A 23,193-nucleotide genomic window follows, 5' to 3' on the forward strand; every position below is an offset into this window, starting at 1 on the left:
CTAAGGACTAAGAGCCTGGGTAAGGGTTGTCAGCGTCAGTCCCAAAGTTGGCTAGTGTGCTGTGCTTTATATCACAAGCACATCCCATAACCTTTCCTCTCCTGCCCCCTAACCACCACCCTCAACACTCAGCCCCGACATCTAGCCCATGACACATTACTGAAATAAGCCAAACTCCATAAAATAAGTACATAAAATCTGGTCTTTATAGTGAGCAAAAAGCTGTTGGAAAAAATGTTTAGGCTCTGTTCTTCTTGACATAAGAACTAGAACACCCCAAGATAGCTTTAAATGCTATTTAAGGTTGCAGCATACATTTTATATCATAAATTATTAAATGACTTAATGGACAATGCATTAGAAAGAAAACAGGCAAATTACAGAATAATTTAACTGTTGCAAAGAAACAGAGCAACTTGCAGGACGTAAAACACTCTATTTTGACACAGAATGCCTGAAGCTAAAGCAATTAAGGCTGCAAAATATTGCCGGCTGACATGATGTGTATGTAAATTTGTCATTCATTGGCAAGGGTTTGTAACAATCACAAGTAATGTGCACAATAAAACAATCCATGTGGTATAAAATGCTTTTTGCTAAGAGTACTCTAAAAATGGTGGTTATGTATCATTAGGCATATCATTATACATATCGTATTTATTTATAAAAAAAGATACATCCCCTTCAATGCAAGTTTCTCAAACAAAGCTGGCCCTTTTCAACATTATTTACTATTATTTGTGTTCCAGATCATGAAGGAAATATTTTTAAAATTCCTTTTTAAGAGCTGCTGTGAGTTTTCCACCAGAGAGTCAAACTCTAGTGAACAAGCCCCTGCAGGCTAGCTTAAAAAAGCTTGCAAACTCACTGCAATTCACCCGTTAGGCTAGGGAAGAAGGAGAAGCTTGAAAGATGCCAATACTTATATATTTGAATCAGTTGTTTCATCTAAAATTGAGACCAGTAAAGAAGACAAAAAGACCTTGTGAGCCCAGATCAAAAATAGTACATTTAACTGTCTACATTTTAGATCTCCACTTCAAGCTCAGAGAATACTAATGTTGATAGGGAAAAAGACCCATAATGCCTAAATTTAGCACCGCTTTTATGGGAATGATGTTCTTCCACCACTGAAGGAAAAATAGCCCCCATTACCTAAACATAGAACTGCATTTAGGGGTTCAGAACTAACTGTGAAATCCTGGTTTCATTGAAAACAATGGAAATTTCACCATTGACTTCAATGAGACCAGGATGTTGTGTTGTGACTCAAATCTTGAGCCATTTCCCATTATAGTCAATGGGAGTATATCCATTGACTTCAATGAGAGCTGGATCAGCAGGAGAATTGCTTGTAAAAGATTATAAAATAAGGCATCATATGGTACAGAGCTATTTATAATGAAACAACTTTTTCAGTCCCTTTATTACAGCTTTCACAATTGTCCCTTCAAAACCGGTGAGCTAATAAAGACCAATAAAAGAATATTTATTTGTAGACCAAACATTTTATTACATAAAAAAGATGTCAAGGTCTATTGGTCTTTGTCCACGTGTTATTTTTCTTCTGGATTTCTACAGTGAATTGAGTTAAGCTTTCCCCGGACATACAATTTGGAAAGTCCTTTTTCTTAGGACAGAAGTTGGTTAATGGCTCTGATTTCTGCTGAGGTCCTCATTCAGGAAAGCAGCCCTGTTCAGCCAAACTCTTAGGAATGTGCTTAACTGTAATAGAAATGCTATTTAGTGTTTTCCCTGAAATCCCACATCCATTATATTTGCTTTGTTTCCACCAACCAGTAGAAAACAAGTCTCATGTTCCATGGCAACCAAAAACATGCTGCCTCAATTTTCTCCATGATGCCCCTTATGCTTTAGAGTGACCAGATGAGGGGAAGCAAATATCGGGACATGGGGGGGTGCCCACTGGCAGAGCAAAAAAAAAAAAGCAGAAATATCGGGACGGTCCCGATTTTATCGGGACATCTGGTCACCCTACTTATGCTTAGAACAGTTTAATTCCTCTCCTGCACCAGATGACCTCCCTTTTCTTTTTCAAATCCCTCCTACATGATTTTCCCTCTCCTACTCACCAACTTTATGCTCTGTGCTCAATGGACAATTGAGTGGGCTTTCTCTACAACCAACCTATTATCCTAACTGGTGTTGTAGGGCTAGATCAGGGGTGGGCAAACTTTTTGGCCTGAGGGCCATATCTGGGTATGGAAATTGTATGGCAGGCCATGAATGATCCCAAAATTGGGGGTTGGGGTGCGGGAGGGAGTGCAGGCTCTGGAGGGGGTGCGGGCTCAGGGGTGGGTCCAGAAATGAGGAGTTCAAGGTGTGGGAGGGTACTCCTGGCTGGGAGCAAGGGGTTCGGAGGGCGGGAGGGGAATCAGGGCTGGGGCAGGGGGTTGGGGCGTGGGAGGGTGTCAGGGGTGCAGGCTCTGGGTGGTGCTTACCTGAAGCAGCTCCCAGAAGCAGTGGCATGTCCCCCATCCAGCTCTCATGCGGAGGCACGGCCAGGTGGCTCTGCATGCTGCCCTGTCTGCAGACACCACCCCTGCAGCTCCCATTTGCCACAGTTCCAGTCGGCAGGCAGGGAGGGACGTGGGTTGCCCTGCCAGGCTTGCTGCAGACCTGGCACTGGCGGCCAGAGCGGTGAACCAAAAAGAAAAAAAAAAAAAAGGATTGGAGGGAAGCCACCCATTAGAATCTGCCACCCCAAGCACGAGTTTGCTCGGCTGGTGCCTGGAGCCGGCCCTGCTTAGCAATAGGCCTTCTGCCCAGCCCCAAGTAACACTAGTGAAGACATTCATCTCGACCCTCTTGTCTCCAACAGCAGACTGGCACAGACAGTCAAGTACCCTGCCATATACCGCCTGCAATAAGTTAGACATGAACATTACATGAAGTGTCTGCTAAATGTCAGACATCTCCCTCTTCTCCTATCCAACAATGGAAGTGCCAGACTTTTCCAGACAGCTAGAATTATGTATTACTCAATTAAAGGGAAAAAGTAAAATGGTATATCTGAGCCAGCATATAACCACACACACACACACACACATACACTCCTTCGCCTTCTCATATGAGAAGCATGAAATCTGTTCAGCATTCCCTAACCCTGACTCTTATTTGCTTTCCAACTTCTGCAAGGACAAGCTAGACAAGAACCACTCAAGAAAAAGGAAGTAAATAGAAAAAATAAAGATGAAAAGCCATTGAAGAAAGAAGTTACAGGTTTAACCTGACCACTTTTCTTCACGTCACTCCGCTTTGCAGTCATATAACCCAAGATTCATAAGCAAATATGGCCATCCATTGCATACATCACTCTATAAATAGGAGGAGTCTCTCCAAACACATGTGGTTCTGGGAGTGCATGCTTTTGGGAGATTGACTGACTGTTCACATCCAAATGTAAGCTGCAAAAGCATGTAACAATTTTTGATGTAAAGAATTTGGTATTCCTGTATATGAATTAAGGCTGTAACAATAAATAAGGATTATAGTAATACCACATTCCAGCCAGTCAGTAAATTCTTATCAGAATTCTACACCATGCCTCCAGAAAAACACTACAATGTAGCAGTTTAAGAGTAGACTCTTCATTCTGGGCCTACAGTCGCTGCCATTAAAAAGCCAATATTTACCATCTCCTCACCAACTGTGAGGCAACTACTAAGGATTATTTTTACTTGACACCTCGATATCTTGGTTATTTTTCCACCTGGTGTCCTTTTTTTCCCCAAGTCCTTTTCTTGTAAGTCTCTGCCATGGCTGAGGGAGTGTGGGGTAAGGGGAGTGGTGAACTTTTAGACTATCTTTCCATACAAATAGAACATGCTGTGTATGCCTCTGTGAAGTACAGTATTAATCCCAATTGTGCCATAAAATATATATGACTCACTTGAGCCTTGTTCTCTAGTGAATTATGAACTATTATATCACTCATGGGATCAATATTAAGTCTCTTAAGAGACTATCACCTTTCCTTTGTTTTTTAATATAAAACTTCATTGAAACCTACAGTGGTTGACAGAAGAGACTTCTGATGGTGCACATAAAATCTATTTCTTTTATAGCTTCATTCATTTAGCGGATATTTGCCTCAAATTGCATTATTTTACATGTAGCATAAGCATAAATTATCTCTAAGGGAGGTAAATATTTAGCAGAAATTTTATTTAATAAATCTGATTAAACTTATATTTTATCACTGAGCAGAAAGATTTTTACACATTTAAAAATTTATTTCTGTAGTAAGTACCCTATTAATAGGATTTTAGCATGCAGACAGGATTTGTATTTATTGAAGAAAATGTGTTCTCATTATACTTGTATTTTCATGTTAGATTTATTGCGGGCTCCGTTATAATTTATTTTAGTGGCTCAGTTTTCTAATTCTTTATATTTACATGTCTCTTCCAACAAAAAAAATAATACATAAATAATACCTGACAAGACTTTGCAGGTTCTCTCTATTTGTATGCTTTAATTCTCTGAGCATCTTAGAATGGAAGCATTGTGAACTACAAAGGAAATCTCTATGTGATCTCTCTTACATGAAAAATTATCACTTTTATTTCCTTTTCTCTCTGCCACCCTTTCCAAGTTCCAGTTTACAGTACATTAAAGCATGCAAAGTAATGGTATTGAAGCCAAATATCATGCGGCATTCCAAGTGGAAAGACTTGCTAAATACAGTTTCATTTTAAAACCCACAGTTGTCATTAAGTGTCATTGGACAGCTTTCTTTCAGGTGCATTGCAGCAGATAGCTTTTTTCCTATTAACCACTACATTTAATTTTCCATACGCTTTTTAGTTTGCCATTTGAGACATGTGTTTTATGATAACACAGTGCATTTTCCTCTGTTATTATGCAAACCTCTGCTGTGAGCAATGCTAATAAACTGAAGCTTTTCAAAATCCTTAACCCAACCTGCTATAGTCTCTTCTACATGCTGTTTTTTCTGAAGGCTGGGGGCTTGTTCTACAGCGAGATTGGCCTGTCAGAACACCAACACATATTTTAAGGAATAGAACATCCAATACTAAGCAAGCATTCCCATGGACTTTGCTTTTCCCGCTTTGCTTCTTGTAACAATGAGATCAGGTTCAGAGTTGTATGCAGCAGTTTCCTCAATTCTAAGAATGGTAGATAACTGGCCAATACAACCCATAGCACAGCTTCATTTCCAAATCTAATACAAATGAGCCTGATTCTGATCACAGTTACACAGCACAAATCCAGTGCAATCCCATGGAAGTCAATGGAATTACTCCCATGCAAAACCAGTATAAGTGAGTGGAGAATCAGGACCAATATTATGCAGTTGATTTTTCTTTCATTCTTCAATGTACTCTCTGCTGGGGGGGAAAAAAAGTGACTTCATGTTAGATATCAAATCTAATTATTCCTGTTGGGCCAGCCCAGGGAAATGTCAACAGTGCATTGTAAGCGCTAATTGAGGTGTCCATGCTCTGCAGCAGATTTGGGATACAACATCCTGGACCGGTGTGATTCAGCATGTTTTAGAATACTGTACTATAATGAGCTTAGTCTCCATGGAAGAGGCACAGCTTTGCTGTGCACAATTCACGCTGCATTGGTCAATCCGCACACCACTACGCTAGTCCTATTTAAAGAAAGCTGAACATGTTCACCCTTGGCCAATGGTAAAGACAAGCAATCTTCTTGTGGAACTGCTGCAAGGTAACAAGCAGAGAAAATCCAAGGGAAGAACAGTAGGTTAAAGTCAATAAAGACAAAATACCAATCTGTTTACCATGTATTCCTTTGTTTTAGTCGGAAAACTACATGAAATATTATTCTTATGAGAAGTAACATCTCTGGGACCAACACAGCTACAACACCACTGCAAACAAATCTCTGAGAATTGTAAAGCTTGTCTAACATATTGTTAAGGGGTAGGTGCTTCACTACATTTTTCTGACAGCTACATCTGTACTCACTGACAATAATATTAATCCAGCCCTTTTTAAGGCTTCTAAGAACAAAAAAGTATGTCCCTGTATTGAAGCACAATCATAGGATTTGGCCATGCTGGATCCAACCAACCGAACAGTGACAAGTCTCCAAGGAGGTCTATGTGCATGGTCACACTGACTAAGCATTCATTGGTCAAACTGTGTCATCCTTTGCAGCACAAGAAATAACTGAAGTCCAAACACAGGTAACATTAATTTGCAATGCTCTACTAGCAAAACAAATGCAATGGGATCAGATTATTCTAGCTAAGTATATACGGACACATAGAAAATACCACCTTTAAAGGCAGAGTGTTTTCTTGTTTCATCTCCATGCAATGGAAGAGTCTTTTAATCCATTAGACTATACATATAATATATGGCCATTTTTTGTGATCATTTAGGTCTCACCACAGATTTTCATATAGTGCAGGTGAATTGTGCTACTCTGTCTTGTCAGTTACATTGCGTTTAATCAATAATCTGCTTTAACCAAATTTGTACATCTCTAGAATACCTTTACCTCTTCCAGAGAAAAGGGGAGAAAGTACAATGCAAAAGGTTAGTAATAGACTAAACAAGTTACATTGCTGAGTTCTAAAATATTGACCATATTCAAAAACTGAGGTGAAATGGTTAAAGAAAAACCTGAGAGAGTTTAATGTGTGAGCAAAGGCTAGGCCTCACGTGTGACCTCTGTTTCATGAGGTTTTACCACCATTACTAATTCAGAGAATTGGTATATAATCATTCTATATCATATTTAAACCAATAGCATTTTAATAACTCCAGATTAAGCTATAACAATGACAATCTTTACAAAATATATGATGAAATCTCACAAACATTGTTTCAACAAAGGGTTATCCTGGTTCCATAAAAAGGATCTGGAGTAGGAAGCCTAGATAACAGGCAATTTCAAAAAGAATTTAAATAATAAAATATATCATTTGCATCATTTAGGCATAACAAAATCTGTAATTTACTAAGTGTGCTAAAATATGTAAATAAAGGACATTCCATGAGAGACCCAATTCAGAAACTCCGGATGCAGGAAAAGGATTTGTCAAGCTATTCTCAGCAACAGCATCCTGAGTTTGGTTGACTGGGGAATCTTCTTTTTCAGTACAGCATCCTGAGGGAGTAGTTCCATTTCTTTGTGCCTCACTGTGCATATTCATAAAGACCAGTGTAGGTTATACAACTGAATTGTTAACGGTGATAAGTAGGTGTTTCAATATGGCCATGTGTGAAATATGTGATAAAATGTATGCTAAGCAGCCCACCCACTCCAGGTGCCTGTATGTAACCACATGGCCACGCAAGATCCTACGCAGAATATTTTGAGCTCTATGGTAAATATAAGGGCAAATGGAGGATGTTTTCCCATAACTACAAGGGCTCAAAGAGCTCTAGAATTCACATAAGTATGTGCAGTCATTATCAAATCATACGCAAGTATATCTGTGTCTAAAGCTATATTTTATATATGAGAGATATAGCATAGCTAGATATATCTAACCTAGATCTAGATAAGATATATATATTCCATGTAAAGCACTGTATATATACACACATGCACCGTATCATAGATAAACATATACTTGTCACTACAGACAGAAATTGTGTGTATTTTCTGCTTGCATTTAGTAGAAAATTAGGAAACAAGTAAAAACTAAATATTTAAGCTAGCAGCACCTGTCATTTAGTTTCTGTGCACGACCACTTTTGATTTACCAGTACTTCTCAGACTCTAACCAACTTCATTAAAGAACAAAAGTAAAGTAATAAGTCATTTCACACTCTGTCTGACCATTATACAATAATAGCAAGATTTCATGCAAGGGTACAACATTATGCCCATCTGCAATCACAGTCTCTTTGCAAAAATCTCAATTCACACTTCACATGCAGCTAACCTTGTTACCATCCCTTGCTAAATCCATCAGTGTTGAAGCTGCACGTCTTCACAGCCCAACATCTTAAAATTCATCACTTTGACACCCTAGCATCACCACAGGTCAAGCTAAAGGAGCCAGCCAAGAATAATTAAGGGGCACCCAGATGTTTAGTTTACTTCTATCCATCCTTTCTTGGAATCGGCTGTGTAGTCTTGCTTTATACGGTAAAGATCCATGTAATGTGATTATCTGAAGGGGATGAGACCTAAAACAAATTTCAGATTTTAAAAAAAAAAACAAGTATAGCTCTTTGTAGCTGGAATTTGAACAAGAAGCGCGATAATGAGTAGGTTGAGGGAAGGAAAGGTGTTATCTCATTAAGGTAATTACGAAGACATCCCCACCATTACATCGGTTTGAAAATGTGGCAATTAAAGCGCCCTACATGGGCTCCTGGAGACAAGGGAACAAGACAATTCTCTTGGAACTTCTGTGTTACGGTTAATGTGGGTCATGTAAATGAAAGGGTAGGAGATTGCTGTAGAACGCCTCTCTCTTTCCCTGAACGTAGTGCTAGGCAGACAGCTCTGGCAAATGAAACCCTCCCTTCAGCCACAGCACCGAAAGCGGCTAGGCAAGCCCCACCCGGTGTTCCAACCCTCTTCTTACCATACCCTCAGTAGGGCGGATCAGCCTCCATGCCCATTTAGCCTTGATCTCACGTGTTGGTGGTTGTGCTGCTCCACTAGGAAATGGAGCCCACTAACTCATTTCACATCTCCTAACAGCTTTCAGATGACGAGGATGACTTTTGGGCAGTGCTGAATGCGAACCAGTGACCTATCGATGAAAGGCTCAGCTAGCCCATTACCAAGCTGCTGAGTCCTTCCGTAGCCTTTCACCAGTGTGCCCTAGCCTTGGGTCTTGACTCGGGATAAACGAAGGCTCCGTAAAATGTCACCAACACGCCTATAAAAACAAAATTCACATAAGCCACGTTTTCTTTTGCAGTTCCTGTTGAGACACATGCAATATAAAACAGCATCTAAAATCATGGTGCTCACGTGTGCTTGCAACTATTTAAGTCAAGAATCCCTTGCAATCGCTTTTCTTTTGATATTGCTCACTTCGCATCGTATTCAAAGTACCAGCAACGTTCTTTCCTGTTATAAATAGCCAAGGATGAAACCCTGAAGTCAGTGGCAAAACTCCCATTAACCTCAAAGGAACCAGGGTTTTCCCTAAGTATCCTTTGCATGAAAGTGACTGAAGAATTGTGGAAAGGACAAAGATGGCGTTCGTTTCACAGGCTTTAATTTCCAACCAAAGCCATATTTAAATACAAAGAAGTACCTTATTTTTAACCCTACACACTTAGCTAATGGCAGCAGACAAGTAAATTACCAATTTTTACATGTCACCTTAAGGTTTGCTTCTTAGAATCGTTAAGTTTTACAAGATGGGCCACTTGATTCATCCAAAGAAGCCATCTACGTAAATTATGACCATGTAAGTGCATATGCTGAAAACGTCTCTTTGTATATTACAGAACTTTCCATTCTTTCCACTTTGGATGTCACCTTTTGAATCCACTTGAATTAATGACAGAGTCCGCCCCTCCCATGTGAGCTCTAATTATCTAAACTGCATTTACCCAACTAGAGTACTCCTTATGCCTCATGTAATGAGGTGGGGTGATCCATTCTCGTCGACTTTTATCCTGATAAATATCTTTTAGTGAACAACTGCTCTAGGAAGGTGACAATTCCTGCGCCTTCTAGGAGTACAATTACTCCATACTAGCCAGAGCAGGTATTGTGCAGCAGAAGGAAATGAGTCATAAGAAACAGTGTCTGGTACCCAGTAAAGGTAGAGTTCTAGGGTGGATATAAGGTGAGGCCTTTACCAGTAGGAACCAGGCCTGGCTGTCATTTCATTCAACCTGTTCTTCAAAACAAAAAATATTTCTGTAAATTCAGGATTCATAACAATTGAAAAGAACAGAAGGAATGAACGTTAATGAGACTTAGGAATAAGTGCATGTATAATGGCAACATGGGCCAGAAACAGAGCCTGGAAAAGTTTGCATTATTCTGTAGTACACCTTGACTGAATGCAGCCTGGACTCATGGTTACTCAGTGGAAGAGAGAGGTTTTCATTGACCAAAGCACATTTTTGAATATAGATTTTGTTGGAGAGTAAGCTCTGTTGCAGATCAATCCATAAAGAATCATGATAATACTCATCATCAATTAGAACTGTAATGATTTGGAATAGAAACTAGAAGTAAGTGACTCTCCTGTAATTAACAGATGTCAAAGCAAAGCAAGTTATTTTTATCCCTTTGAAATCTCTGTTAATTTTTGGGACATGCGTTTTTAAGTTTCCATTAATAGAACGGCTTGTGAAAAATAGGCCATATGAATATGAAAGTGATATTTTAATGTGATGAGGGCTTTGTTAGAATATATTTCCAACTGGTAGTTTTGCTCCAGCTAAAGCCACAGTTGAGAATTTTCCAGCCAAACAAATTTCTGAGTCTTTAGTCAATAACAGCAGACAGCAGGTCAGATCAAAGTTCAGAGGTCATATGTAGGCATATTTCTGAAAACAAGTAAAATTATAAACAGAGGGTTTGGCTTCTGCCTGCCAATTCCTTAACAAAATCGTTAGCACATTAGGGTCATTGCTTACTTACCAGGCAGTTTCATGCTATGGGATTAAGTTATACTTTGATTCCACGATATCAAACCTTATCAAAAGTTTGGAACAAACCTTGCTGGTTTTATACCACTTCTGTGGGATTATCTGAGTATAGGAGAAAGGATTTGGCCCCTTACTTCTTCATAGAAGTTGTCCAAGTGTCCCAGGGGGCAGCATCTAAGCCACTGATTTAAATGTAGTCTTTTCCACCAACTGGTGAGGGGGGGGGATGGTTTGGCAACTCTCACAGATCACATAGAGACCCTGGTTTTATGGCATAATACAATGAAAATAAAACGTATTTAGTCCTACACCTAAAAGATTATACACAATCCATGCTTCATCGCCACAAGGCGATGCACTATTGCACTAGGGTATGAGCCACTTTCTTAAAATTGTCATCCTTTCTACCAACCACCTAAAATAGTTCAATATCCACCCAGCTTCTGCTACCTCGGAATTTTTTAATAACAAATGATCCATTATCATTGCATTAAATCTCTACCACAATAAGGATTAGTTCAAAAGGTGATTTACAAGGTACATTGCTACAGAGGTGTCATTTGAATGTTGGCAAAGGGAAGCACTGGAAAGGGGAGAAAATCTCAAAGATTAAAAACAAGAGTTAGGTTTTTCAATGTGACGCTCTGATTCATAATCTGTATGTAGGCTGTATTTAACATAGTGTATTAATACGTGCTGTGTAAACCAACGTGCCAGCAAACATCTCTTGATCATGACCGCTAGTATATTCCTGACTGCCCCAAAGCACACAACCTCTTCAACTACCGATGTTGAAAGAGCTGCTATAGACTTTATTGGCCAACCCAGAGAATGCTGCTGTAACCCCCAAACATAAGATCAAGGACTCAGTATCAGAAGCATTGAATTAACTATTCGTTGGGGAATCTCCCCCAATCCAATCCAATGAAATCATCCAATCCATTCACCTGCAGATTCTTGTTCCGAAGAAATCTGTCACCATATTGTTTTCTTTAGTTTCCCTACAGCGATGGATAATCTGATAATCAATGTAGGTAATAATTAACTATTGTGCAGGATTCTGCTGCTGTACTGCCTACCCCGAGAACAGAGACCGCAGAGATATTTAATGCCAGAAAAGAAAGGAATCCTACACAAAAGGGTCTGATTGCAGGAAAACTCAGACATAAATCAACTGGCGAGTTTGGGTCAGCTGGGCAGGGTGAAACGCTCTAAAGGCATTTTTTGTATTTATAGTCCTTCAAAACAAACCATGAAAATCCCAGCCCCACATGCGCATTGAGAGGAACTGGCTAAATGAGGGTGGGAAAGGACATCTCCAAAGAAATATTGGAACAGATTCTGATCTCAGACACACTGGTGTTAATCCGGAGTGACTCCATTGGCGTCACTAAAGTTAAACCCCAGTTTTAGAGCGATGAAACGGAGATCAAAATCTGTTCCATTTCCCTTTCCTATAAAGTGGGGGGGGGGGATTTGATGAGTAACACACGAAAACGCTTAGATTTTTCTGTGTCGAATATCCGTGATTTCATCCCATAAGAAAGTGAAATAAACAGATGAGGAGTTTAAAGAGAGATCAAACACAAACAAAGCGAAGGGATTTTTCGGATCACTCAACCTCTTTTTTTGTGGCTTCTTTTTACTCTAATTCTTTGAGCTAACGATATATGAGAAGAAGCTTTTAAAAATTATTTTGAGCTGCAGCGGTCCTTGTGTTGCATTTCCGGATAGCCGAGGTTTGGTTGAACGCATGAGTGTTGCTTCGTTTATGATCGTCAATCAGACAGTTTTGATCGTGGAAGTGAAAACACGGATGGTTTTATAGCAAATTGAGTCTGTTTGAGATTGAGCTGCTGCTTTATTTCAGATCTTCATAATCGTTTGCCACCAACTTGTATAAAATCGTCTTTGCCTAAGAACTTATTAAACAGTGATGGTTTAACTTGATTTATGACTGAGAACTACTTACCCAGAGATCTTTCAAATTACTTGCACTGATCTGAAGATTTTGTTCTTTGGAATGTGACCCTGTTCGGACTTAACAGCTAATCGGGAAATGCTACAAGAGAGCACTTTGTCACACACACACACACACACACACACACACACACACACACACACACACACACACACACACACACAATAACAGGTCCTGTAACTTCAGAGCCTTCGGACCCAAGCGCGCAGTTGCAGTGACTGCGCCGGCCCTAGGAGCTGTCTCTGGTGCTGCAAGCGGCTTCTCTCCACCGCGCACCGCAGAGCCGGCGCTGAACAGGACAGAGATCCCTGGGGGGGAAATGCAAACACAGATGTGCCATCTCAGGCTAGGGAAACACAAGAGCCGCTCTGCCGCGTGCAGCAAATTAAAATGTCTCCCCGGTTACTTTGCACGATAACTGAATGATGGGCTCTGCTATTACAGGGCCCTTCTGGCCCCTAGGGAAACTCCCTTAAGTCTGTCAGAGCTTTGAGATGTTGGCCGGCAGGATAAGAGAAGGGGGAACGCAGCTCTCCTCTCTGCCTCAACTGGGGTGCCGGTGCCAAAGGAGGGCGCGCACATTACACGCATGTTTGAGGCGTGGGAAGGGAACGCGTTGAGCCTTTTCGGGTGTCAGTGGTAGCAGCTGAGAAAGGCCCCTCTGCAGGGCGCCAGGGTCTAGTGACTGACCCAGTGTCTCCAAGGGGGAAATAGCTGTTTGGGGGAACAGGTCCCTGGGCAGCACCTAACCTCTTGGAGCTGGGATTCCACAGCAAAGCAAACTCAGAGAATAGCCCTGGCACGCTCGTGTGTGTGTGTTCGCCCGCACTCACTCGGGGGGAGAAGCCAGCCTGTTCCTGGGACAGATTCAAAACAAAGATTAATTTCAATAGACAGCTAGATAGCATGCAAGTGTACAGAAATTCTTTGAACCCACTTTCTGTTTATATAACTAATGGGTAAACGCTAAAGCACTTTGAATTGCAAATGGTCAACATAAGGGATGGCGTTCTGCTTTCAAAAGATTGTCTTAATCAAATGGCTATACGAGAACAAACTTTGTCTGAATACGGGGAACGCATCTGAAATTGTAAAATATTTATTTAACTGGGGGACTTCAGAAAACTCTTCAGTGAGGTAAAGAAGCAGGTTCTACTGAAGCAAAATAAGTTAGTAGTTGACTGGAAAATATTCCACTAGAAATGTACAAATGCCAACAAAAAAATTAAAGAAAACTAATTTTCCATCGAGTCCTCTCTATTTGCGGAGGTGGAGCAAAAAAAACAAAAATATTTACATATCTATTGGGTGTATTTGCTGGAGGCAATGAAATCAAAGCAACAATCTTTCCTTTGCCAACTCCTTGGAAATCAATTATTTTACGCAGGCAATTGTTAGTCAAAAAGAAAGACCAACTTTGCACATTCACAACATTGCGCCAGGACTTTTTGTACTGGTTGATTGAATTTAAATGAGTACGCATCTGTAGCTTTTAAAACATGTAACTGAGTCCTTTCTTCTAATGAAAGCCTATTTTAATTAGCTTCAGAAGCAAGCAAATGCTTCTAATGAAGTGATATTTTTCATAATTTAAACAAGGAGCAGTCAAAATTACCAGCAAGTGCGCATTTAAATTTAACTTCAGGCATGCTTTTGTAACATTTGGAAAAGCGAAAGAAATGCTTATCTTAAACCGTAGCTATTCCTACTCAAACCCTGCTCCCTTTACACACACGGAGAGAGGAAGGCGAGCAGGATTTCCCTTAAAAGTACATTTCACAAGTTGTCTAACATTCCAAAAATAAAAAATGAAATATACATTCAAACACATTTCCTAAAATCCAGCAGCAAAATCATCTTTCTTTAAAAAAAAATGTTTCCTTTCTTTCTAACAAAATGTTTTTTTTAAACTTTGTACTAGTGAAATCCTGAGGTGAGAGAAATACAAAAAAAAAGTTTAAATAAATTAAAATGCGATGCAAACTGGTATTTGAATTCTGCCATAACTTTCCTGATCGAACAATGTCATTTTGAAAGCCCAGCTGACTCGTTTCTGCAGCAGAGAAAGGACAACTCAGGCAACACAAGCTATTCTGTCTAAAGTTTCCCCCCCCCCTTTGTTACTTTCAGAATTGATGTGGGTAAACGTGAACAAAACGAATGGTTGGGGGTTTTTTAGTAATATTAATGAAGCCAATGGAATCATCTCGAACTGGTTTGGCTCAGCTTTAAATGAGCATTATTTTAAACATGAAATGAGTTTGTATTATTCTTGGCTTTGCACACTTCCTAGGACACTAGTTCATTCTAATGTGTGCTCAGATAAAGGGCTCTTTAGGGTAAATGTAATGGCCCGAGTCCCAAATTACTGAGAGCCTGTTCCTAGTCCTAAAACTAAATGATGGGGGGTCACTCTTATTAATTTCTAAGACCGAGTAAGAAAGGACTCGACTGAGTCTGTCGCCTAAGCAGGGCTGCTGCTCTGTATAATGTCGCTGGCCCCTGCACAGACGCTGGGTAATTGTCAGAGTCCGCTGTGACAAGGGCAGAAAATGAGGTAGGCGTTTCCGAGCCCTCTCTCCCCTTTTGTTAGATCAAGGCAGAGGTCAATATGGTTTTAACGCAAATTTATTAGCAGAGAAATCAGCAAACCATTCGCTAATTAGCAAAGCCCAAATAAATGTGCCCGCAGGCTCTTTCTTTGGAGAGTAAACGCACAGCACCGAGCCAGCCCAGCGCAGCCCTGGGAGGCGGCCAGAGCACTGGACTTGATGAATGTTTTATAGGTAATTGTTGTATATCTTTCCAATTGCAAGGGAGGGAACAGTGTTGTGTTCACCTCGGAAGGCTGGGGCTGGCTCGCTCCGAAGGCTGATAAAGAGTGGCAGGCGGACAGCGGCAGCCAGGCTGCAAATTACAACCTGTGACTGGCTGCCGCTCCCTGCCTCTCGCAGGGCCTGGAAGAAAGGCGAGCATTTGGGGTGTTTACCTTTATCTCGTTTCAGTTTTCCTAGGTTACCTCCCCAGGCCCGCTCGCAAGGTCAGCAGCTCTCTGCACGTCTCCCCCTCCCCTCCCCCCACTGCGGAGCCTCTATTGGCGCTTGGGTTTAGTCAGGTCCATAGCTGGCACCCCCGCACCACAGCGGGAACGTGCCACTGAGGCGGGCTCACCCCCGAACGCAGGGCTGGATTTAAGAGCGCTAAAACAAAAGGCAGGACGAGATTTAAGTGGGCTCAGCCGGCTCGGCTCTGGTTGAAGGGTGAAACTGGCTAGGAGAGAGAAGATCAAAGATTTGTACGGTTTTATGGGCTAGATCTGGCTCGATTCTCTCTCTCTCTCTCTCTCTTCTGGCTCCTAATTGCTCGTCAGCCGCCTCGCGCTTGCTGTCTGTCCTGCTCGCTTCTCCCGGGCATTCTGCTGCTCTGGGACAGCTGCTAGGCTAGGGACCACATTCCTGTTTCCCAGGCATCAGGCCACCCAACCTTGCAAGCCATTCAGTTTCCTCATCAACTTCTTAAATATTCAGGAAGGGGAGAAAGGGAAAAATACAGAGAGAGAGAGAGAGAGAGAGAGAGAGAGAACAGACCACAGCTACCACTTGAAACCGCAGCAAAATGATCATTTCAAAAGCATCTGTCTGTCCCCCATGCAGCTCCAGAAAGACTGAATCCCGCAAACAAAAGAAATCACCACACTATTCTCTTAATCATCAGCTTTAAAAAAAAACACCCGACGATGTTTAAACTAAGGGCTCTCGTAGCAGTACCTGGGAGGGAGGACTTTAAAAATATAGCAACCAAACATAAAAATCTTACAGATCATTGAACAGTGGCCCTAAAACGACGGGCTGTTTTTCGGACCCGAATTTCTTGCATCAGTTAACTTCAGTAAAATTAGCTTACTTAGATTTCCACTTTTTGTTACAAAAAGATAGTTTATTTCTTGTTTCTTTCTTTTTTTTTTTTGTAATTTTCAGTCACAAAAAAAAAATCTATCATTTGTCACCTAAGCATTTATTTTACTGAATTCAAAAAGACATGAAAAGAGAGAAGGGGGAGAAATCATGTATTTTTTTAGTAAGGTATATAAGTGAATTTTTGACAACATATAATAAATATGATATATCACTTCGCACTCAGTCTGTTCAAATGTACATTTCCTTTCAGATTACGGAGCATGCCACTTTTCAATAAGAAAAAAGGTCATGAGAAATCAGTGCAAAGTTCTCCGTTACCCCGGTCTTCCGCGCTGTGTGACGGGAGGTTTGTTCTTTGTATCCCTCTGTGCTCCGGAGTCTCTGCTGGCTCGGGTCCGGCTCCCTCCCTCCCGCTGTCTCTCCTTCCGAGCTCCTGGAGGTTTGTTCGATGGGTTTGTTTCACTTACTGGATCGGCTCTGGGTTCATGGTTCAAAAGTCCCTGCTCTGATGGAATCGTCTCCGTGGCTGGCTCTTGGCTGCCTTCAGAAGCTCCTGGCCCCCTTTCATCTCCCCCTCAGTTGCTTAGCTCCTGCTTTTGGTGGCCGGTTTTTATTTGGGGGGAGAGGTGGGGGCTAGTTGCTGGGACAGCGGTGAGCTCTCACCGGGGGTGCGGGGTACCCGGGATAGGGTTGGCCAAGGGGTTGAGCGCGGGCTGACCCCCGGGCCCCAGGCCGTGGATGAGCACGCGGGGCACCAGGGGCCGCTGGAGCTGAGGGTGCGGAGCTGGGGGAGTCCGATACATGCTGCTGTACATGGCGGCCGCCGCTGCAGCCGCTGTCGTGCTGTCCATGCTGCCCAGCAAGCTCGGGTGGTAGAAATAGGGAGAGGGGAACATCCTCTGGAGAGCAGAATAATTCCCAGCTTCGGCCAGCAGCTCCAGTCCCACCGCCGTCTGCCGCTTCCACTTCGTCCTGGAAGAGAAGGAGCACACAGGTCTAGAGCTAGCACGGAACCATCCCCCTGGCATTGCTGCTCTGTTTCGAGGGGCCGAACGAGTTCCCCAGGGATGTGAACCCTAAATCCTACTTGTCCTTGGCCCCTTCTCCTTCACACACACCCTCCTTCGCAACTAGAATGTCTGCTCCGCCATTCGCTAGTGCCCTGGCAAACAATTCAATGTGGAAATCGAACCCAGTTTCCCTGGGTTTAGCCACACGCACAGTAAAATAAAATGAAACCCACGGGACCGTTTCCCCTTCTGTTTGCAGGCTTTCAGGAGTGCGACTTTCTAAAATCGCAGGTGTCTGTGCCTTCAAACTTTGCAGTGTCGCGGAAACTGAAGGATTGATTGGTCCTGCATCCGAAAAACTGAACTAAAAAAAAATCAAACCGTTCGTGGAGCATAAAGATGCAGGAAAATATCTAACAAAGAAAGGAGAAATGCTTTCAGTTCTAGATGGCAAGACAGCAGAGATCCCCGTTATAAAAAGATATTGACTAGTAGTTTGGCAGAATGTTTCTAGCGGCACACACGGTATTTTCACTCTCCTGACACAATATTTCAACAATTTTATTTCCTGGCCTTTCCCCCCCTCGCGAACCCCTCCCTTTGCCAAGCCCCAGCGAAATGCCTTATGAGATCTGAGCTGGTGGATACACACACACTGCAATCCCAGCAAAATTAATAAACATGGCGCCCTGTTTAGATTGGATACAAATGACACTAATGTTTTCCGACAGAATTAGGGTGGCTGAAACCGTATGTAATGAGACAGAAAATTATGGCAAAGATGACAACTGGACGTAGTTTTCCAAACCTAGTCAGCTGCGATTAGAATACACATACAATTGCCTCTTTTGGCTTTACAACGCGGACAAATGGAAACCAAGCACATTTTTTTAAACTAACACATTTTACAACTTGATTTCCTAGTCACTTTGCTAATATCACACACGGAGAAATCCTTGCAAACGCCGTGATTTCCAAACGGGCTACAGAGGCATGCCAAGAGCAACACTGCATAATGAGATTTCAGTGGGATTTCTTTGCCACTATGTTCCTGGGACACAGGAAGAATAATATGGCCCCAGTTTTGTAATCAAGATTTGGCTATTATTTATTCATGTGTGTATTCGTTCATATTGATATGGTCTGCTTTATTAATTAGCTATGTCTGAGACTACTTTGTTGACTGACTAGATTGTCAAGTGCAGGCAATCTGTACAGGCGCCTCTATGGCTTTTCTTGGCCTTTCCTTGAGAACGACAGTAGCCAATAACACTATATTTTTATTTCGCAGTTTACTTATTGACTTTATGATCGTTCCTGTTACGTGTCCATTTAATTTATTTTAGGCATGCTGCTACTCCCTTTATTCTAGCATGGGCAAAGAGTGCGTGGGGTGGGGGGGTTGTTCCTTTATGAAATCTACCAACAGTCACAGATTGAAGTGGCCGGTGTTTGCTTTCCCTGACCAGATCTCACTGATATTGACTAGAGAGGTGGGGAGTGTTTCTTCCCCCGGCCTTCAGTCCGTTTAGCTCAGACTATCTGAGCAGCAACTCTGTTTTTAGGGGCTTTGGGCAAATTGTTCTTTGGGGGGACGGGGACGGAGATCCTTGACTCTGCCCGCCTCCCTTACCTCCGGTTCTGGTACCAGGTTTTGACCTGCGTGTCGGTCAGGTTGAGAGCCGCAGCAAGGTCCATGCGGTCTTGCACGCTCAAATACTTCTGCCGCTCAAAGCTCCTCTCCAGCTGATTGAGCTGATGGTCCGAAAAGGCCGTCCTCGCCTTCCGAGGTTTCTTCGCTCGGACTGGGGGGCTATCCCGGCTACTTGTAATCTCCCGGTCGCCTTCTTCTTTCGTCCCTAGGAACAATTCACAAGCACAACACTAGAAACAGGGTCTAAAGCAGCAACCCAAGGCTAGGCTGCTTGGGGTCTGGGCTCGGGGCAAAGTCGATTTCTTTATAGAGTTGATTATCATCTGACTGCTGCATTCAGGACTCCAAGGAAATCCCTTAATTTAGTTGATGCCTTTTCGTACCTACGTGTCTAAATGGGTTTGACAGGAAGGTCTGGCGATTTCTCTCTGTGCAGCCGATGAACAGTCCCCCTTTCTGGGGTAAGGTTTTTCCCCTTTCAGGTGCACTTGGGGCAGGTTAAAGCAAAGTGCAGAACAGCGAGCGCATCTGATGTGCTAATGCCTCAGACAGGATATGTCACCCAAGCACCAAGTTGAGCTCAAATTGCTGAGCACGTCGTGGTGACAGCGCTAAGATTTCCGGATTCTATTTGTCAACTTTGGTTTTTTTGCTGAAATGCTGGGAAATCGATATGTCAATCCATCTCTGTTTGTACCAGTTTTTGCAGCGCTCCTTGATCTTCCCTGCAGGAAGAACAATAATCTCTCTAATTGACCCACTGGGGAGGTTGGTGCACAAAAAAATCGCCAGACCAGACTGTACATCTGTTTTGGGCACTCTTATGCTAATGTTAAAATAGCAAAATGAATGGCACACATGAGCGTCTTTCTATTATTCATCGCACAACATTGCAAAATAGGTGAATGGCGTAAAATTAGGAAAATGTGTCCTCTCACCGCATAGTTTAAACTGTGCCTTGTGCAAAGCCATTTTGCAGAAAGCAGAGAATCCTTCGGCATTAAGGAAAAGGCTTTTCAAATAGCAGCTATCTTCTTAAATATAACCCCCACGCCCATACACACGCATATAATATATATATATATATATATATTATTTAAACCAGGAAATATTGCAGACTCCGTAGGCGTACAAAATTCGAAAAAGAGAAATATCCCACCCCAGCATAGGAAAAGACTGTAACAATGTAAAAAGCCTTCTAACGTGATCTAGTGAAAAGTTATTACCTACTTTTAGGTCTACTTGGAAATTTGTCCTATTAATTAAGTGCTGCTAAACCTCTGTGCTTGGTGTTAGAAAACATGCGAATCATTTAAACGAATTAGCATTTAAAAAAGAAGAAATGCATTCAATTTTTAAAAGAAACAAACGTTCAAACAATTTTTTTCGCCAAACAACTAACCTAAACAAAGAGGGGTGCCCCAGCAAGAGAAAAAAATATTTATCCAAGGATCTGATATTAAAAAAAAAATCAGAGACAATAATTTAAAGAGGATTGGATTTTACTGGTTTTTGGTGGGATTTTTGTTTTGTTTTGTTGTTGTTTTTTGTTATAGCTTCTGAAATATCAGAAATGTTGCCAGGGAATTGTATCGCTTTCCGTAGCAAATTGTGTACAATACTGACCACTGGAGAGTCATATAATAAGGTTATTATTAATCAATAGCATTAGTGTTATTAGGAATAAAAGTGAAACCCTATCACGACAGGGGCCGTTAAAAAGCCATGGCGGAAGCGGTGGAGGCTGCGGGGTAATATACTCACCGTGGCATTTGAGATCATTCTGCGTATCGTCGCGTTTGTCTAGTTTGGTTTTGCTGTCCTCCTGCTCTAGTTTTGGCCTGAAGCTCTCGTTGGCTGCGTTGCCCTCTTGTTTTGGGGTGTGATGGGGAGAGGAGACACTGGTGCTGTAAGGTGCACAAGCCGCCAGCGGTTTGCTGTCGCCCAAAATGTCTTTAATTAAAAAAGAAGAGGTGGAAGTCCTGGGGGCCGAGTTGCCCGAGCCCAACTGTTGTTGCTGTTGGGGTGATTGCTGCAAACTTTGTTGCTGCTGCTGCTGGCTGTGATGGAGATGGTGATGCTCTTGCACCAGATGCTGCTCGGGGTGCTCCATGGTGACTGAGATGGGGGACGAAGGAGCCGTCCCTACTGTGTCTATCTCCGAACAAGGGGACGGGGTGGCCTGGTTTCTAAAATCCGCTGTCCTGGCATCGCTGTTTAGCTGGCGAAAGTCTCCGTTCATCATGCCGGGGCTGCCGGAACCGCTATTAGACAAAATCGTGTCTATTCCAAAGCTCGACCCGCTAGATCCTTCCATCGTGGCCATTCAGAGAGGCGCCTTCATCCCAATCCGGGGCTCGGGAGGCTCGAGTCAGCGCCACAATCGGATCAATACATAAAACAGCAACGAGAATGTCAGTGTCTTTCAAACAAACAGAAAGTGGTGGTGGGGGCGGGGGAGGAGGGCAGGGGGCTGGGATGGCGACAAGACGGGCTGGTGGAAGGGCAGCCACGGAACTAGGAAAGGAACAAACCCAGCCGGGAGGGGGGAGAGGAGGGGAAAGTTACCAGGGAAAGGACAGAGAAGGCGCGAGCAGCAGGTTCAGGTGCTGCGCTCAGACAGACACACACACGTGGTGTTGGCCGTATTGTTCACGGGGCGCTAACGGAGCGTGGCCAGCGCGGGCTGGGTCGCCCTGCTAGGTTGCATCGCAGCGGGCGGCAGCAGGAGGCGACAGGGCGCACGGTGCCGGGGCCGCCGCCCGCCTCCGCCGCGGAGTTATTGAACTTTCTCGGGAAGTTGCGGCGTGGCGCAGGCGGCGGCGGCAGGAGACGCGAAGCGGGACGGACCCCGGCCACTGCCGCGCTCTTCCCAGTGCAGCCCAGCTCCTCTCGGCTCCAGCGACTCCCTCCCGTGACGTCACGGCCATTGCCAGCCGCGTCCCCCCTCCGCTTTATTATAAACCCTGGGTTTTTTCCGCCATCCGGCAAAAGCCCCCATTGGCGGCCCGCGCGGCTCAGGCTGACGCCGCGGAGCCGCAGCCAATGAGCGTGGGCTCTGGGGCCCTTGTCAATTTCAGAGCCGGGCTGGTCTGCTATAGAATCTCTAGGATTCCTTCTCCAGTCGGTCTCTAAATATTGTTACTGTGCGCACCGCCGCGTCCATCATCAGCCGTAGTAGCGGTGATAACAACCCCCCTTAGAAATAGCAATAAAGTGCAGCGTGTGCGGAGAGAAAGAAAGAAAATGGTTTGTCCATTATTTTAAGAGGTGAGCTAGAGTAACAGAGGGGGGAGAAGATGATGGGGGAAAGGGCAGCATGGAAATCAAATGTAGCAATCCCAGCCTGCTCGACCCACTCTTTTGAAACTCACACGTGCCATAGCAACTAAGAAGCGTAGCAGACATCGATGAGAAAATAAATGACCAGGACCCCATCAGAACATAGGCAATAACTTTCAAGGGACTTGTTTCCTGGCTTCGCCTCCTGGTGTTTTGTAGTCCCTTGGCTAGCCTGTGAGAGCAGGTGCCCAGGTTTCCATAGCACGCCAGGTTGATGGGTAATGCTTTGCATTTATTGACTAGGAAATGGGGGGGTTCAGTTCTGAGCTGAGCGAAAAGGCTTCTGCTCTCCAAGGGGGGAAAAATTAGAAGGAGCGCGAAGCCTGTCAGGAAACTAGAAGAAGCCAGTGCAGCACCCAAAGCAGTCTCCAGTTAGAACATGCATGCCAATTAATCTGGATTAACTAATAAAGCAGAGGCACAAATGTCCTCACAGTTTAGTGACTCGGTTGCAGCCGTTCTGGCTTCCCGGAGTCCGGGGGTATTGGTTGAATTCATTAGCCCCTTTGTGCTCTCTAGGGTTTCTCTTGTTTTAGCGTTTCAGTTGGAATGGGAATAGTTACTGTCGATCCGCCTGGGACTGCAGGAAATTATTCCATTGGTTCTTCGGAGGGCATCAACTTGTGTTAATTTCTCTAGGACGACTCCAACCTGTCTCTTGTTGAATGTCAGAGTAATGGGAACT

At 43.1% G+C, this 23,193-nt stretch overlaps 1 protein-coding gene and 1 long non-coding RNA gene across 2 annotated transcripts; both read right to left on the reverse strand.

The window, feature by feature from the left end:
• Positions 1–209: 209 nt before the first annotated feature.
• Positions 210–8,557, reverse strand: LOC135973287 (uncharacterized). Its single transcript, XR_010590097.1, has 3 exons — positions 7,916–8,557; positions 2,463–2,646; positions 210–1,725 (listed from the first exon to the last, which is right to left on the reverse strand). It is a non-coding gene; the product is annotated as an uncharacterized LOC135973287 (long non-coding RNA).
• Positions 8,558–15,695: 7,138 nt separating this feature from the next.
• Positions 15,696–22,108, reverse strand: BARHL2 (BarH like homeobox 2). The gene is made up of 3 exons (XM_005298118.3): positions 20,931–22,108; positions 19,146–19,371; positions 15,696–17,474 (listed from the first exon to the last, which is right to left on the reverse strand). Exons 1-3 carry the CDS (start codon positions 21,490–21,492, stop codon positions 17,162–17,164), a joined length of 1,101 nt encoding a protein of 366 aa, XP_005298175.1. The 5' UTR covers positions 21,493–22,108; the 3' UTR covers positions 15,696–17,161.
• Between the last annotated feature and the right edge of the window lie 1,085 nt (positions 22,109–23,193).

The sequence above is a fragment of the Chrysemys picta genome, chromosome 8, assembly GCF_011386835.1.
Source record: "Chrysemys picta bellii isolate R12L10 chromosome 8, ASM1138683v2, whole genome shotgun sequence".
Lineage (NCBI taxonomy): Eukaryota > Metazoa > Chordata > Testudines > Emydidae > Chrysemys > Chrysemys picta.